The sequence below is a fragment of the Opisthorchis viverrini genome, assembly GCF_000715545.1.
Source record: "Opisthorchis viverrini unplaced genomic scaffold opera_v5_27, whole genome shotgun sequence".
NCBI lineage: Eukaryota > Metazoa > Platyhelminthes > Trematoda > Opisthorchiida > Opisthorchiidae > Opisthorchis > Opisthorchis viverrini.
In genome coordinates, this window is record NW_008751682.1 from 2,499,848 (window position 1) to 2,518,540 (window position 18,693).

The 18,693-nt window shown below is 44.7% G+C and overlaps 1 protein-coding gene across 1 annotated transcript; it reads left to right on the forward strand.

Moving 5' to 3' along the window:
- Window positions 1-8,734: 8,734 nt before the first annotated feature.
- T265_02234 (hypothetical protein) lies at window positions 8,735-17,385 on the forward strand (the record flags this gene model as incomplete). The annotated part of the gene is made up of 3 exons (XM_009166422.1): window positions 8,735-8,855; window positions 8,910-9,023; window positions 17,315-17,385. 3 exons carry the CDS (start codon window positions 8,735-8,737, stop codon window positions 17,383-17,385), a joined length of 306 nt encoding a protein of 101 aa, XP_009164686.1.
- Between the last annotated feature and the right edge of the window lie 1,308 nt (window positions 17,386-18,693).

Below are 18,693 nucleotides of genomic sequence, written 5' to 3' on the forward strand. Positions count from 1 at the left end.
TGAAAACGTTGTTTTGGGGGGGGGGTGCTGCAAGCTGTCCCCCACCAGCGGTCAACGGATGACCACATTTAATATGCACGGTGGTTGGTCGTGTTGTGACATGAAAAAAATTGATCGTTCAGCCGTAACAAACACCCTTTCGGTTCCTAACTGTCATGTCACCCGAAACACGATGCCAGCGGTCAACGGATGACCACATTTAATACGCACTACTGATGGTCGTGTTGTGACATGAAAAAAATTAATCGTTCAGCTGTAACAAACACCCTTTCGGTTCCTAACTGTCATGTCACCCGGGGGAAACAAGATGACCGGGTGGAATACTACCGGATTGCCTAAGCCTAGACAGGGCAAGTCGAGATGCAGAGATTGGGTTCAAATAACGGACCTTCAGTGGCATGATGCACACCCTGTCAGTCTTTATCGTACATGCGACTCCTGTCCGGACCGGTCTTGATTCTTTCTCCTTCCTGCACGTCCTGAAGCACACTGCCCAGTATAGCGGTCAGATGTCGCAACAGAATACAAGAGAAGTGGCATAGTGTAATTGTCTGATTTTGCTTTGGTGACCACCAGCAGTGCATAGCTCTTTCGGGAAATTCGAACCTGCGACCTATCGGTTATCTGTTGTACCATTGGCCACGAATGTTTGATTAGTGCAGACCCATGTTTTCCTCAACATTAAGGGTTTTCCCGGAAAATAGAAATTGCCGGGCTAAATGTACTGCTATATTTTCATAAAGGAAACTACTCACAAGGTTGCTGAAAACTCTTCGATAGCCGACGACCGGTTTCACCCTTCTTGCGGCTCATCAGGTAGGCGCAGTCCCCGAGTTTCTCTCTCGTGGAAACCAAATTGATTTGCAAGTGAGTGTATTGCTATATTTTTCAAGAAAATCACTGAGATTTTTAAAGATGTATGCAAATTTCACCGAATTGCACACCAATTCGGTATCATGCTTCTCCTCCCTGTTTTGTATTTTCATCTCCTTCGAAAAGAATTACTTGTTTGTTCCATATTTTCACATGATCATTGGCGGGGTGAAGATGGTTTTGGTTCTGACTAGCCATAGAATCCCTCGTTTGACCATACACAGTCATTTTACTGAATGGATAGAGTAGCCTTGGCGTAGATGTTAACAAAGACTGTGCGCACGCTGCTTTCAAAGAGCCGGCGTACTCACTGAAATTCAAGGCACGCTGTTGTAAGCAGAGTGTAGATACTACTGAAAGCATAATCACCCCAGCTTGTGACTGCATTTCATATGGATTATACCACAACAGCTCTTCGATGAACGTCTTTTCTAAGTTAAGAAGTTCTGACATTTTTTCAGGTAATTTTTTAGGCACTCGAATATAACTCTGTATTACGATGTCCTACATAGTACGTAAACACCCCGGTTTCTATCCCAGGAATCGACCGTCCTCTTGCAGCAGTTCATCTCCACACCGAAATATCTTTGGGCTCTTATCGGATTCATATTGAGTCGTCTTAATGGTTTCACGAAGTTAACGGGACGTCCCAACATAAAATAAGATCTAGAATTACTCATGTTTGTTCAGCAACGTTCACAGACTGGTGAGCCTGCTGGCCTGCTTCCGCCGAGGGGGTATGGTGCAAGCAGTTGTACTCGTCAAACCAAGAAGGCCTAGTCCACTAACCCAGGCTGTTCATCGGACTTAATGCGTCAGCGCTGATTTGATGCCTGGTATTTTGACTTGGGGTCTGGCCAGTTGTCTCCCTATCCGACTTGCTACGATGACGGAGAACGTCACTCCCATTAGGTCTTGCTACCCCACTCAAACGGGAAAGGATAATTTCGCATGCTGAATTCGCCGCTTTGGCAAATCGGGAGTTACGATGGGTTTTGGGGTAACCTTGAGTGAGCACGTGCCATGTTTGACTCAGCAGTTGAAGATCGTGCCAAATGTGTGTGTACGCCATGCTCGGCTCACTTATCAACAAGACAGCGCAGCGATTTGTATCTCCGTGACCAGCTAGTATCTCCGCGTGTCCAGCTAGTTTCACCTCACCTCAGAGCCTGTGGTCCAAACCTGCAAGCAGATGTTTTATGGGAGCAAACGATTGACTCCCACAAAGAGCTATTGAAAGTCGCGAAAAAGAACCGGAGAAGCCCAGCTTCAGTCAAATTGTGCCAGAACAAAACTGGAATTCTGGAAGAGAAGCTCGATTTAAGGGTAATATACGGGCCTCTCGGTCAAGAAGTCGCGCTCAACTTCCTTTTTCGTCATTTGACTAAACGAGTGCCTCCGGCTTTGTCTTCTGATTGTTATGTCATCCACTGTTCAACGTGCATCAACCAGTTCAGGTTTCCGATGCCATATAAATGTGTCGGTGACGGTGGCTTCGTTGCTCATGAGTAAAGAAGAGTTTACTGAGCACGGTAGCCATGCCATAGCAAGCAAATGGGCATGAATTTCTCCAGTTCTGACCGAAGCTTCTCAGTTGTGGCGTCGACTGATGTTTGCAATTGCGGTTTGGCAGTCCCGTTAGCGGGAATAGAGGATCTTACAGTCCTGATGGCGTCGATACACACGTACGTGGCTCGAGTGCACGAAACCGTAACAGAAAGAGTCAGGGCGGGGAAAAGAACTGACTTGAAGCGACGGAAGCGTTGGAGCTTGCCAAGGTCGGGAAACCAGACGAAATTATTCAGGACGAAAATTCTTTGCACCAATGGGAGCCACAGGAGTAGTTACTGAGTACGATATATACACAAGCCGACAGAACATGAAGCTATTGAAAAGTGTTTGTGGGTTCTTTAAGGTTCAGAAACTCGGCATCGTGGATGGCTTAAACTAGCCATTATATTCTGGAAGGTCTTCACTAAGGTACACTGCGGGGCCTCGAATATCGTGCCAAGTGAAACATGAGGCAGCCTTTGTGCAGCACATTCATTTGAGTGGTATCTTAGACCAGATATTCAGCAGGGATTCAGTTGAGTCTCTCACGAAAAAAGAAGTCGTGTGAAAATGAGTGCATCTCGCGAGTAGCCTTTACGTTTTTGCACAAAATACACAAGGACAGGTTGTAGTGACGAACATCGTACGATGCTTTGTGCTGGCTAAAAATGTTTTCTTTCGTCAACACATGAAAGATGAACATATCGATTCCTTGTGAGGCTAATTCATAATTTGTTTCAACGCCACTCTCGGTTATCTTTACGTCTTCCAAAAAAAACTAGGTGGGCTGCAGCGGAAAGAGACGAGTGCCAAGCCTACGGTTTCCAAAGTATCAGATTCTTCCTGAGGATCACGTAGTAACTCGGATCATCGACCAGGCAGACAACAAATAGTCCAGCTTTCCAGTCATTTCTAAAAAATCCCAACTTGTGTTTGCTTGTCAGTGTGGTCTCTCTGCGTACTTATGACAGTTTTATGCGTGGCACATGGCGTTGAATGTACATTTTTGCCATTTAATCTCACACCAGACCCAGTATGACGGACACTTTGTGCCTGATGTGCGAGCCTTGATTGTGCTAGCGCTTACCGTGCCTTGAAGAGCGTTCAGCACTGTTTGTCCTTCCTTCGGTTGTTGGTCTTTAGACGCGTATTTTCATACCAAAACTTTTACGAACGTTGGGATTCATCTCATCTGACTGGAATTGTTGGTGGCATGAATTCAAATGTGACGTTTCTCTTTGTAATGTACTACTCATAAGGTTACTGAAAATCCATCGACAGCCCACGACCGGTTTCGCCCTTCCACTTTGGGCTCATCAGGTAGGCGCAGTCCCCGGGTTTCCGTCAACCTTATGTTCTACTTGAAACCAAATTGCACGAAGTTAGAGAATATACACTCATTTGCAAACCAATTTGGTCCTTTCGAGAGACTCACCTGGAACCCAGCTGAATCTCTCGTTTATGATGTTCTCAGGCAACTGATGAGCCCCAAGAAGGGCGAAACCGGTCGTAGGCTGTCGATGGATTTTCAGCAACCTTATGAGTAGTACATTACAAAGGTATACATGTATCGCGATATTTCAAATATCGTGGCGACTGAAACATGAGGCGACCTGGTGCAGCACATTCAGTTGCCTGAGAACATCATAAACGAGAGGTTCAGCTGGGTTCCAGGTGAGTCTCTCGAAAGAACCAAATTAGTTTGCAGATGAGTGTATATTCGCTAGAGACGTTTCTCTCTTTTCTCTCATATTCTCCTGTCACCCTTTCGCATTCGTCGCTTGCAGTCACTTTTTGTGTTTGTGACCACGCTCTTCAAAAATAAACGACACTGTACTAGACCACAACAAGATTCATATTAACGCAAAGGCTAGGAGATAACCTGTGATACCATAATTTCGCCCATAGAGTCCAAATTTTTGTTTAGAAAAAACTGATTCAATAAACAGGCCCTCCGAGTTTTACCCTAAAATCCTGATGACTGCACAGGTTAGCTTAACCAGAACTCTAGACGGCAGTGATGTGCGGAATTTCAGCAATAGTGCTGCACCTATTAGGTTTATTCGTTTTTATTCAGCTGCAGCTGTTATGAAAAAATGTCTACTTAAAAAACACCCATAAGTTTTACGAGGCTTTGGAAACAGCAGTATCTGAACCTCGTTTTAGCGAGAAAAAGCATCACCATTAATCAGTGGGATATATATTTTAAGCACGTAACTACTTCCTCGTTGTCGGGACAAGTGGGCAAGTTCATGTAAACTTCCTCTAGCTTATCTTTGGGGACAAGGCACTCTCTGAATGATAGTCACGTGACTAGGCTCGTGTACAGATAAATCGATGGTAAGGCATGATTGACCAATGTGCGGACCAATCAACATAATGCCTGTGATATCTGCCCATATTAGCAGATGAACCAGGCTTAACAAGATACACTCAGACGTTACAGATATGCACGTAGATTGTGACCAAATGCGGAAAGATTTTACGTACACGTTGACCAGGGATTTCCCCCCTCCTCTCTGAGTTTCCTCTGTAATGATTTTGTTCTTGTCTCCTAAATTAAAAAACGCTTGTAGAACCAAGCCATTTATTCTACAGGTCTTTTGCTCTACTCAGCTAATCGATTAACGACCGAGTCAAGAAACCGAGTTCCACTCTTACCACACTGTTCAGACATTCACTCTTTATTACAAACATCTTCTAGATGAAACTTTTCCTCAGACACACAGCTCTTGTACATGGAGTTATTTTCCTTTCTTACGGAAATGGCTTCTAAGAAACGGCTGGAAAACGCTGCCTTTAGTCTCGTCTGTTTCGAATGATGAACAGTCAACCTGCACATGAGCCATTTTCTCTTTGGAATTGTATGATTCGCTACACTCGACCTCGTTTCGTTGATTAAACTGAGAAGAAAGGGTATTACGTCACTGATGATCATGACGATGATGACCATGATCATGATTCTCAGCTGTAATAACCGCGTGTTTGTCTCACAGTGGTTGTAGCTGCCACAGTTTCGCTCACCGATGATTTGGGGAACGGGGGTAGGTGGCTGCGCATTGGAGGCGGGAGCTGATAAATTAGTGCGTCCACTGTAAGTGGACTGTTAAATGGGGTAATTGGGAAAGGAGCTATGCATTGAAGGCAATAGCTTTGATGCAGGAGCGCCATTGAGGGCGCGACTGGGCCATGACTGACAATGTCTCTAACCATTGATGTGGGCCATCTCGGGGTCCCCATCCAGGAAGACGGCAATGACCAGCGCAGCTGAGTTTGCTCGTAATGACCTTTATACTTCGCTGCCAAGTCATTGTTTGACCGCCTCTGGCTCTCTTCCCCCCTTCACGTGGTTGTGCGAAAAGAGCCCTTCGAGGAAGTCGGTCGACTGGCATACGCAGCACGTGGCCAAACCAGCGCAACCTGTGCAGTGTGATCAGTTCATCTATCGAGGATGAGTTATTTCTCCCGAATACCATTCGACGAACTTCAGCATTGCTGATCCGGTGTTCCCACCGGATTCGGGCAATGCTCCGAAGACATCGATGGTCAAACACTGAAAGTCTTTTGACGTCCTTGGCGCGCAGCCGCCAGGTTTCTGATCCATGTAGTGATATTGAGCACACTGCAGTATTGTAAACTCGACCCTTGACAGAGAAGCTGATATTATGCCTAGGCCACAGGTGACGCAGGTTCACAAAAGTTGCTCTGGCCTTCCCAATCCAGATGGAAATATCATCTTTCACGAGACCCCTGTGGCCGCCACGGCTGCAGAATTAGAAAAAGTTGTCTACTACCTCAATCCGTTCATCTCCAAGCATGTGGCTAGGGTTCGAGCCCACCCAGTCTTGCAGTAGCACTATACACTTTCACTGGGACCCAACAAAACTACAACACAACTACAGTGCAATCAAAAAGAGGACAACCCTTGTGCATGATATGCAAAATAGCGTAAAACCCCCCGTGCATAGTTTTACATAATAATCTTACGATACTACCAACAGTATGTCGATGTTCCGTCATTGGAGACATACCGCTATATTGTTGTAAGGCACAACTAATGAGAATAGTATAGCGACATTAACATCTGCCATTAAATTTTAGGGGAAATTCTGCAGTTAGTTCAGAGCCCAACTGCGCCCCAGCTACCCGAGTTCGAAGGTCTAGAATCCCATATTTGACGTCAATACGAACAGCTCAGTAGTATCTTGACCGGCCCTTCACCAAGAACTACCATTCTGCCGACCACCTCACACTGTTTAGCAACAGTCTTATGATGTCTGGTTTGGAATATTCAATCTGATAAACTTGCAAAATTTACTTCAAAGCAGGATGAACCACACAGGATTCTACAATATGCCTGTACCTTGCATGAGATGTAAATGCCTTTGTCAGTAGGATATTACTCCAAAAGTAGTAACACTGCAGACCTTACGTCACCAAATGCAACAGTTGCCCTGGAATATACCCAACAGCGCATACCACCGTTCTGATTGAGCAAGCAGGTATCGGCTACGTGAGTCACTTTTTAGGTTTGGAAGTTGTTCGCGTGGACTTTATGCCAAGAAGGGTCGATGCGAAGATTCTTCGTCAGCCATGACCTAACTTGCATCCCTCCCTCCGAAGAAAGGCCACAGGATCCTTACTGCTTTTAAATGCTACCTTATTTGAAATGGTGTGCATTTTCCTGGATGGAATACGTTTATGAATCTGTTTTTGGAAGTGACACAAACAGAGTCCGCCTCTCGTGATAAATTCTTCCAGCTTGTTCCACAGTCTCGGAGTCCCCTTTAACCCTATGCTCTGCTGGAAACCAAATTGTACGACAGTCGCGCAATTTCATCATTTGCCAACCAAGTTGGTTTTACCGATACACTGATCCGAATCCCAACCGAATCTCCCGTTCACTGTGTCGCGCTGATCATAGGATTCATGAGGGTTCACCAGATGTGACTTGAGCTTGAGCACCGGTTCGGACGGAGGTGCTGCTAAGCCCCATTCGGGGGTTACTTCAGAGGGGACTCGTCTGAACCTAGGCTGAATTTCTGTTTACTCTCCATTTATGCAGCTTAACGTGAAGCAGAAACTCATTTGATTTTTTGGGGTAGTGATCAAAATGGCGAAGCATTCAAATTCATAGTACAATGCTTATGAGGTTGACAAAAATAACCACCGTTCTCACCCTATTTTTTAGTTGTAGGTCCGTAAAATCCACTCGTTTTATTCTCCAAATTGACATGAAGTGTGAATTTCAGCGGCTATTCGCAGATTAATTTGGTGTTATTTTTTTAATTTTTGACAAGGTGGAAAGTCCTGGAGGCGAGATGGCTCAGTGGTTAGAGCGCGTATTCGCTGACCGGAAGGTCCGTGGTTCGAATCCGACCTCTGCCTCTCGACTTCCCCTGTCTAGGCTTGGGCGACCTGGCAGTATCCCAGCCCTCGTGCTTCTTTCGGGTGGCATGGCAGCTAAGTACCGAAGGGTTGTTACAGCTGAACGATGAACGATTATTTATCCGATAACCTCGGCGCATAAAAAGCCAACAGATTCACAAGATAACAATCTTACCATGCTCTCTCTGTTATTGATCAGCTGGCAGTTAATCTATTCACCGAGCTTGGCAATTGGCTCGCAAATGTTCCGCACCGTCAACTGGTTGTTTGAGGTGGGATAAACCCTCCACTTGTGCTCAAAGTTAGTTTGTCAAAGGGAGTTAGCAACTGTTTCTTGGAGATTGCCTGACACTTAATTTGACTGGTCCATTTAAGATATCTGTGTCTAATCAAACAAATTACCATGCTCCTTTAAAACTCTATCAAGCGATATTTCTTGCTGATTATCATTTTATTTAAAGACACGCATCTAAGCACAACGCCTGCAACTGTGAATTTGGCAGCTGGACACCCAGACGAATAATAAGTCGTTTATATGTAACACTTTTTCGATGCCCAGGTGCCATGACACCCCAACATGGGGACGAAAGCTGAGATGGTGTCAGGTTGCCCAAGCGTGGACGAGAGCAGTAGAGATGCCAGGGTTGGATTCGAACCTTTGAACTTCCAGTCGGTAAACTCGCACCTGAACCCCTGAGCCGCCCGAGCTCGGACGCCCGCACAGTAAGTTTTAACTGCGTTGTTCACGGGATGCCACATTACCAGTCCGCATTAATGTTTGCACTTGTTTCTGACCCAACAAAATAAATGAATAAGGTAATATCAAAAAAGTAAAAAAAAAGGAATAGAACAAAAACCAAAACAAACCCTCACTAAGCCCCAAAGATCCGGTTTACTTTGCAGTCTTCAGTGTCCGCTCAGTATGTGTGACTCGTGTTTTCTGTCAACTGCATACCATCCGTCTTATACCAATGGAAACCTTCGAGAAATACACTCATTTGCAAATCAATTTGTTTTTCACGAGAGACTCAACCGAATCTCTCGTTTATGATGCCCTCCAACTGAATGTGCTGCATTCAGGCCGCCTCATGATTCAGTTGGCACGATAGTCGAGATATCGCAGTGTATTTTCATAAAGGAAACTACTCACAAGGTTACTGAAAACTCTTCGACAGCTCCCGACTTATTTCGCCCTTGTAGGGTCTCATCAGGTAGGCGCAATCCCCGAGTTTCAGTCAAACTTATGTTCTACTTCAACCATAATTGGACTGTTTTCGAGAAATACACTCATTCGCCCCAAGAAGGGCGAGACCGGTCGTGGGTTGTCGAAGAGTTTTCAGCAACCTAGTGAGTAGTTTCCTTTATGAAAATCGAAAACTTCCTTGGGTTTCGATTCACCTCAAGTGATCTGGGTTTCCTTCTCCATTACCCACATAGCTTCTTGGAGAGGTGGTGTTAAAGAGATATCGGTATGAGGCCCCTGTAAACAAGATGCTATCTTCAAATATGTTAAGATGTCAAGCATTCAACCTAATTGCTTCAAGTGCGCATTTAAATTGTACAGAGTCAAACTTTCTGAACCCGCTCCATCGGAACCCCTCGCTAATGAAAGCACATATAGAGGATAAAAAACTTCCATTTGTGGTGCTTTGCATCCAAAAACTATCTTATAATCAGATGCTTGGTAACGACCAGTGTATTTATTCTAAGCCAATTTGAAGCCGGGCACAAAGGATAAACAGTTAGTTGATTTTCCAGTCAGTCAAACAGGAAACCTTGCCTTCCAGACTGTTGCGAGTCCAGATTATGAAGAGGTGTGTGTTCAGGGAACACCGAGAACTTGGTGCACCCGTCCTTCAGCACGATATCGGTTTCTAATAAAAAAATAAAAATAATAGAACTAGTACCGGTTGGAGGGGATCCTGCGGAATCTATCGCAGCCATTGTTCAGATAACCTGGCAAAATTGGGGACTGATTTCATCGCGCAATCACTGATTCGGGATGTTCTAGTCATTGACGGTTATGTAATCGTACATCTCCGTTCACGCCCTAACTCCTTTTTGCCAGAAATTGCCATGTTTCTCGGGCCGACTCGGAAGAACCATTTATAAGTCTTCCATATACTGCAACCGTTTTCGTACCTCACCCTCTTCATACGCCAGTCCATTCTACCTGGCTGACGAGGCGTGGGTTGGTGTGGATTACAACTTTACCAAAGTTTTCCGATCTGGATATCTGAATATAACCTTTTGTGAAGTCTCCACCGCATCGTTTTAGTCACCCAATTTTTTGCACGACAGTTCGCAATACGACGGTTCCTGATGGAACTATGTTTTTGGGGGTTGGTAGAAAGTCTAGAGTGTTTAAAAGGTGGAATTAAATATGCTAGGGGCATTCAAGATCCTTTTTTTGAAAGAAATGATTTCACCTTCCTAACACTGAAGATTTCCACCTTTTAATAACCAGACGGGAAACAAGAGACTTATCTCTTCCCCTCTCATGACGCTCGATTGGAGTGAAACTTGTCAACATGTTCGAGTAATGAAACAGCTTTTCGTTCGCTTTTCATATGAAACCTGAAAGTGTGTGTGTTAAACGATAGCCGGGATATGACACACCGATACTCGTTCCCACCGAATCTCTCAAAACCGGAAACCCAATGTCCATGATTCAACCGCGAATCAACTAAATAAAATGATCTTCAACACAAACAGTTGCAGAAAGTCGTTTAGATTTATGGGGGGATTTCACTAGTTTGGGTTAAATTACGGTCTATACCAAATTGACCTTACCTTATACAGTGCTGAACAGTGTGATTGCTGGCAGAGGTCATTCGGGAGTCTAATCTGCTCACCATAGTATGTGATACGCTCAGATCTTGCTGATCTCACGATAAAAGCAACAAGCGTTGGCGCATTTCTGCATCAAACACTCAGTTGTTCAGCGATCGTCAAAAATTCTGATGCAGCCCGCTACTGGCGTGGTGGTGTATACTACTCACGAATTATGCAAGTAGTGCGGTTTCCGAGGCCCACCGTGCATCTGATGGAGGATTAAGGTTATCACAGAAATGACAGAATGTCTTCGAGGCGTTCGTTTATTATTGCTTAATATTCAAAGAACTATCAGGAAAATTCTAGAGCACATCTAAGAAAGTTCACTTTTCAAAAACTCTGCACGGATGAAATTTAGTGGCCTGTAACTCCGTAATTCGTGTTTGCGAATAAACAACATAGCAGCGAGGGCGCTCCTTCTTTCATTGTAGCGAATGCAATTTTGCCTGTGCTATTGCTGCTTAGGGGTTACTTCAAGGGAAAGGTCCGCAAGTGTGCCTCTGTATATGACGATTAGCGCACATTTCGTGTCTGCGTTCCGGGCGTCTAACAACGCTGGATTGGTGAACAAAAATGTAGACTTCACTACTGCCTCCCGGAAAAAAAACAAATAAACGAATAAATAAGCCTGGAAACATCAAAACCGAGAGATTCAGCTGGGTTCCAGATGAGTCTCTCGAAAGAACCAAATTAGTTTGCAAATGAGTGTATATTCGCTAATTTCGTGCAATTTGATTTCAAGTAGAATAGAAGGTTGACGGAAACCCAGGGACTGCGCCTACCTGATGAGCTGCAAGAAGGGCGAAACCGGTCGTGGGCTGTCGATGGATTTTCAGCAACCTCATGAGTAGTGCATTACAAAAACAAGCAGATCACTTATTTTGCCACGTTTGCTAACCGAAAGTAGTTCAATTGTGTCCTGCTCCCCTTTTTTTCTCATTTTGCCTACTGATCCACGCGGTTCTGGAGGAGGACGCAAACTACTTTTTTCGCCGCCGAACACAGTCATCTTTTATGAGAGTATTAGAATTAGCTTAGTGCAGAGCGGTGACCCAGTTATGCAGTCAACCAATCCCTTGCTTATCAGCTCAACTCCACTGAAAAGCTTTGGCTACATTGTGTAAACTATCCATCGCTGGTGTTCAGAAAAGGAGTAATTAACTGAAACATTGGAATACAAAGAAAAAGCACCACGTGAGTACGAACTACTAGTATTTTCAGTTAGCTCAAACACTGCAGCTGCTTCGATCTTGTTGTGGGATATCTGGAGGACAAAACTGTTTGCTGGCTGGTTGGAGAATATGCTTCGCTTGGTTATCGTGCAGTCCACAACAGGCGTTAATTTTGCTCTGAGAGGGACGCAAAATGAAGAGCAGACAATGAAGGGTCGGAGAGAAAAACTTTTGGTTGGACAAGACATTGGTATGCCTTTTCACTCATTTTAACCGTTCACAAATGAGCCTCTGCTTATAGACGTTCGATAGGATGTGCGAATGGTTTTTAGTGACCCCTCTCGTTCTGAGTAGCGGTCAGCTTTGACAAGTCGCCTTATGGCCTTCATTAGAAGGCCATACATTTAGCAACGTGCTCCACTTTCTCGACGTTTGCCTTGGCTGTGTTGGCATACCTCTTACTATAACTGTTGACAGTGGTTGCTAAAAGCGTCCACGTTGCTCACGCAGTTTCGACTGCAGACTCAAGTCGTAAAGGGACAGTCGTTGGCTTCCTAGTTCACGTTAGAACAGAATGGGATGAACGCAACGAGATATTGATTGATGCAAGTTTTCTCGCTGTGCCTCAATACTCGAATAAATTGGGTTCCGACCGGGCATTTCAGCATTGAAAAAACCTCATATTCGTACGTAAAAAGGGAACTGGAAGTGGGAAATACGTTCAACTGCGTCATCGCTGTCCGCTGCCTAATAAGGCAGTCATGCTGTTTTCATAACTTTCCACACGTACACAGCCTGGGAGTGAGTCGGGAGCTGAATATCTCGGTTAGCATAATTATTCGTCCATTGACTGGAGCCCAGTCCGCGTGTCATGAGACTAGTAGGGAATGAGCTTAAATTTTGACCAACTTTTGTAAAAACAGAGGTGACTAGAATTAAAAATTTCAGGAAAGTTTTTGTCTCGGTTGTCAGTGGATTAAACCGGATGGCTAAACTCATAATTTCATTGCCAGTACACCGGATTGTCATTGAAATCGGTTTCCTGTCGTGTATTTCAGTCAAACGAAAGCGATTCTGGTCGGTTGAATTCCATTCTAGTTCGTGACGTAACCCTCCCCTGAGAAACTAAATTTTGTGAGCAACTCTCATTGCTTGCCGCTTTTCGTCTGTATGGGGAGGGGGGAATGTACGTCACAGTCAAAATTTCCACACCAAGCCTCGCAACCACCCGTCAACCCAGGAGAATGGAACTTTCACCCTACCAGATCAAATCCTAAAGGATGTACCGGGAATATTGAAATGTCTCGAGCCCTTTCCCGGACGGAGTTTTGTCCACATGGCTACACATTACACACTACTAGTAGTAATTAGACTATTTCTTTGTGGAAAATACCTTCGGATGATACAAAAATTCCACTTGGACACGGTTTTCTCTCCTGAAGCATGATCAATAGGAAATCGTCACAAGCTTGTTACACTGACTTAATAATGTTTCATTTGTATCCGAGTGTTTTGAACGTGTTGGCTGTTGAGCGGCGAACAAGTTGGACTGACATCCACTTTCAGTACTGGTATGTCATATCTAGCGAAGCTGATGAAGCACAACAGCCGCCCATACACAGAGCTGTTCATACCCTGCACCAGGTGCAAACCCGAAAGAGCAGGAGAGAGCAGCTTTAAATAGATCAACATGTCAAACGGGCCCATATTCGTCGGCTCATATTGGGACGGGTGAACAGTTGAGGCCCCTTGCATGCAAAAGATGATCAACTAACAAGTGCCACTCATAAGATGAACCGAAAAGATACACTTATGGCTAACCATGGTTCAACCTGGTCCGATGACTACATAAAATCACCTCAAGCCACCAAGAACCATAGGCCTAACACTCTGAAATAGAGAAGGATTTGTATGTGAAGTACGGAGGATATGGCCCCTGCTTTACCACTGCGGAATGGTCGGGTTTTCCCCTTCCACTGATATAAGCGCCCCGGATCCGTTGTAGAACGCCACTACCGTCAAATGTCTGATTCGACTGCCAAATTTTCTCATCTTCAACGAACTCCACAGCGAACTGCAACCAATCTAAGGGGTGATAGCCTTGCGTCCAACACAAGTAGGGAGAGTATGCTCGGTTCTATCGCGATTCTGGTGGTCTAGTGCCATCGGAAGCCTATACAGATAAGAGCAAATCCAGAACCGATGTATACTGTCCTCGCCCATGGTTGTTGTACCGGGTCTTCCGCGAACGAAGCCATGCTGTTTCATAATGACAGCGCACGACCACACCTGTCAGGTTCTGTATACCCAGGGGGCTTCAATTAAACAAGGGGACATTTCATCAGCCCAAAAATTGGATAGATTAGAACGACTTCCTCCTCTGAACTTGGGTGTAATTATCCCGTGTTTCCACAGCATTAGTTGAGACCGATTCGTGAGAGTTCGCCTGATAATTTCGGACATCTATCTCAAAGGAGCGCTGATTCCCGACTCCACTTTTATTTTCACCTTCTGTGGTAAGAGGAGGGGTTTGCCCCAAGGGGTCTTGAACACTCGATTAGAGATGTGCAATAAGTTTTCAAGGTACTGGCAGCTTCTGATGAAGTGAGTGAGATACTGGTGTGTGTGTGTTGTTAGCAGGGCATCTGTGTTCATCCTAGGTGATCACACAACGAGCGCACAGGATTTTACAAACGTTGGTACATCGCCAATCGTTGTCTTGAATGTTCTGTTGGAAGGAAGATGCGTCTTGCTCTGTGATGTTGTGTTGAAAATTTTCAGTTTACTTTGTAGGCTTGTGAAGAGCCGAAGTAGTAAGGCCCTCTGGAGTAGAACGGAAAGTGCGGGCTGCCGAGTATGTGGACTTAACTCACGATTAGTGACGGGAAGATTGGCTACGAAATTCAAGTCAAAAGGGGCTGTGGAACTGGGTTGCCGTTGGTTACATACTACTGAAAGAGTAATGATATTGTGAGAAGCAAGACCGTTTCTGGCCAGGCTCTGAATAGGACGGTTTTGTGTGCAAACTCCACAGATGTATCTATCCCCTTCTACCGCGTACACCCGGCAACTGATTGCTTGAACCTTTGCACACACAGCAGTTCATCCAATGTCATCTACATCAAGAGATGTCGCAAACCGACCAGAGATCCGTAGTCGGCTCATTTTCACCCGATGCTGAAGAACCTCGACACTGGCGTCTTGTGCTTGCATCATAAGCCAGGTTGTTTATCACATATTATGAAGAAAAATCTGCACCAAAATGTTCAGTATGAGGCTTCTAGATCACTTTTTCTTTGACACAACCGCGATTATGAGCAACCAAGGTTAGGGAACACAATGTGTGTGTATAACATAGGTTGAGTGTTCTCTGTTGAGGGTTTCCCACTTTAAAAGGGATTCAGTGGTATAGAGTGAGCTCATCTCGTTTGTAGACAAAACCCAAAACACAAACAAAGTAAACAAGCCGACTGGAACAAAAGAATAGAATTACTGAAGTGAAGGGATTTAATGAACCGCTCAGACGCAAGGGAATCAGACCACAACGCAATACAAATTCTAAGCGAATTAATCAACTTACTTGTAAGCTGATCCTTAAAAGACCAGTGGAGTTAAATAATCTAGAAATAGATGATCTGGAAAATAGATAAACGCAAGTGGCAATGCGGGACCTACCCAAACAGTCGCGCAATGACGGTGTCTGTTCGTATCGTGACGAAACGCTCGCAAGCCAGTTGCTAGGCTCGGGGAACAGATGCATCTGATCAGCAACTAAGTCTCCCTAAATGGGTTTCAAAGAAAACAGATTCACAAATATATTCAAATTAATTTCCGAATTCATACTGAGCAGCTGCAGGCGGTTGCAGGATTTATAGAATTCACGTTCCCATCACTCTCCTTTGAACGGTTTTTGTCCTGTCCAAAGTGCGAGTATCACTGGACTCGAGTTTCGATCTTATTGGAGTTTATCACGCTTGCCTCACATGTCAGACGTTCGAACGCCATACTTGACAAGCCTCCCCCAATATGATCTGGACTCAGGACAGAAGAAGAACTGTTAATGGTGTGAGGAGATTTGGGACTTTTGGTGGAGACTTCGTCCTGTGGGTGAATCCAGTCTGCGCTGAAAAGCCGAGAAGCACTGTATAACTGTTTCATCCTTATTCGGAATTGTCAGCGGTGCGCACCACAAGAAATTCCAAAATGTCTCGAAAATGTGACCTTCCGGCTGCAAGTTTGAACTCATAACTGCTCGGCACGAATGATACGTCAAAATGGATTCACTTACTGAGTACCTGATTGGTACTTCGAACATCAGGTCAGTAGCACACAGGAGCATCTGGTTCATCCACCACCAGCCCCACCACCAAGTTATTTTGTCATTTGTAGCGGTAGATGAAATGCTGTTGATCACATTTTGTTCATTTATGCGTGTAACTTGCTCCGAAACAGAGTATTTCATTTTTCCTCCTGGACGCCAAGCGAGCACTCGCTCTAAATAAACGACAAGACCAAGTATCTCAGGCTTGTCATTCGGTCCAATTTCGGACACGGCAGGCTTTCACATTCTCTCAGCTTATCGTCTCTCGCTACCTTACCTCCAGTTCTAGAAACATGCACTCAATCCCATCTCTCCGGAGAACTTAAGAGATTTTCGCTCGAAATCTCTCCAGATAGTTTCGGCAACTGTGACACAACCAAAGTTGATCTCTAGAGTATGTAACTCTCAGAGAGCGAAGGACTTCCACGTCGCATAAATTACTCCGTCCCAGAAGTGCAACCCACCGTTTACCGGGATTTCAGCTAACCCGGTGATTTCCGCACCCACATCTTATCATGTTTTCATCGCTATTGCAAGCCCATGTCCCGCGGGAATTATGTAAATCGCTTTAATGATAAATATAGATCCTCACGTGATAATGCAGCGGGATAAACCTACAAATATTCAGAACGACCTCACACCGTTGATAGGATATTGCTTCTTGTGGGAATCCAAATCTATTTCGTCCTCAGATTTCAGTCTTCACATTTCCAGGCCTCGGAACGATTCCAGTGTATCGTGAAGTAAAGTGAATAAAAATGAAGCCTTGTAAAATGGCAAAATAATTATAGCGTTTAGTAAAAGAACGTGCGTGGTAACTAAGTGAAATGTTAGAACAATAAAAAGTAAAAAAAAATACATCAGAGCTTGTTTCTGGGAGCGAACAAAGATTCTCGGACGATATGATTTCCTATTGGTCGCATTTGAAGTGAAGCAAGATTCAACGAGTGAGCTGGGCATAGACTGTCTGGGAGAGCACCGGTTCGATAAGCTGGAACTCGGTAGGTGACACACCGGCAAACACAAACGCATCTTTTCGCTCGTTCTACGTGTATGAGAACTCCGCGTTTTTTTTTCAAGCTTCACCAAGCCATCTTCCTCTGTATATCACTAGAAAAATTAACATCACTTTTCTCGAGAAATACACTAATTTGTAAATAAATTTGGTTTCCAGGGGAGACTCAACTGAATCTCTCGCTTATGGTATTCTACAACTGGATGTGCTGCACACAGGCCGCCTCATGATTCAGTTGGCACGATGTTCCAGATATCGCAGTATATTTTCATGAAGGAGACTACTCACAAGGTTGCTGAAAACTCTTCGAAAGCCCACGACCGTTTCGCCCTTCCGCTTGGGTCTCGTCAGGTAGGCGCAGTCCCCGAGTTTCCGTCAACCTTATATTCTACTTGAACGAGAGATTCAGTGGAGTCTTTCGTGAAAACTAAATTGGTTTGCAAATTAGTGGATTTCTCGAAAACAGTCCAATTTGGGCTGCCGGAGAGTTTCAGCAACTTGTGAGTAGTTTCCTTCATGAAGTTGAGTTGTGTTGAAACTTGCGAATTAGTCCGAATGTCCAGCACATCAGCTTCGGTGACTCGACCATGTGTTACGCATAGTTTATCAAGACGAGAACTGTTCTCCACTCCCAATTTCGAATGACGCAAATTGTGGGGTGGAGGACTCATGACCATGGGAGAGTGTCCTGGAAGAAATCACGATGAGTATTGGTGTAATTATCAAGACGAGAACTGTTCTCCACTCCCGATTTCGAATGACGCAAACTGTGGGGTGGAGGACTCATGACCTTGGCAGAGTGTCCTGGAAGAAATTACGATGAGTATTGGTGTAGTCTTTCCTTCCAGGATGGGGTCTCCGTTACCCCCTCCCTGAGCTTGGCATGAAATATCGCACAAGAGCTTACCGCTAATCGAGGTCAGTAACGTTTGTGTTGTTAACTTCTTTCCAGATTGCGCTTAGAAGTTTGGGAACCTCAGATTGCCTGTGGTGGATTAACACTGTATTATCCTTTTTCACTTTGGGGGTCTAAATGCAATAACGAAAGCCCTGTTGTTTTACGTCAGTTGAGCATCACTGTCCACGCGGATATTGCTTTCTCTGTAGTTGTTCGTTGATGTAGTTGCTGACGAATTTTACCAAAGATCTAGGGCTTAACGTGAACCACACATTGCTGATGATCTTACCGTATTGATTAACCGCTTTGTCCTGACGGTCTCGTTTTACCTTCTTGCAATAAATTCCACAGTAAATGCCGCATACGACAGATGCTTTGTTTAATCAGTCTTCCGACGATTTGTTTTCCTTGAAATCGTGTATTTATCCATCCAACAGCGACGTCCCAGTCGGGATGAACTCATTTAGGGCTGCCGAAAGACTATACCTAAGTGCTGAATGGAAGTCAGCATTCCTTGATCTGAAGCGGCGTATTTTTCACTCCCCTTCGTTTCTTGTTATCCTTTCCGTTGGTAACTGCTTCCAACTAAACTGTGCTCGGAACTTGCGGGAAATCGGGCGACATTTGTTCAAAGACCTTC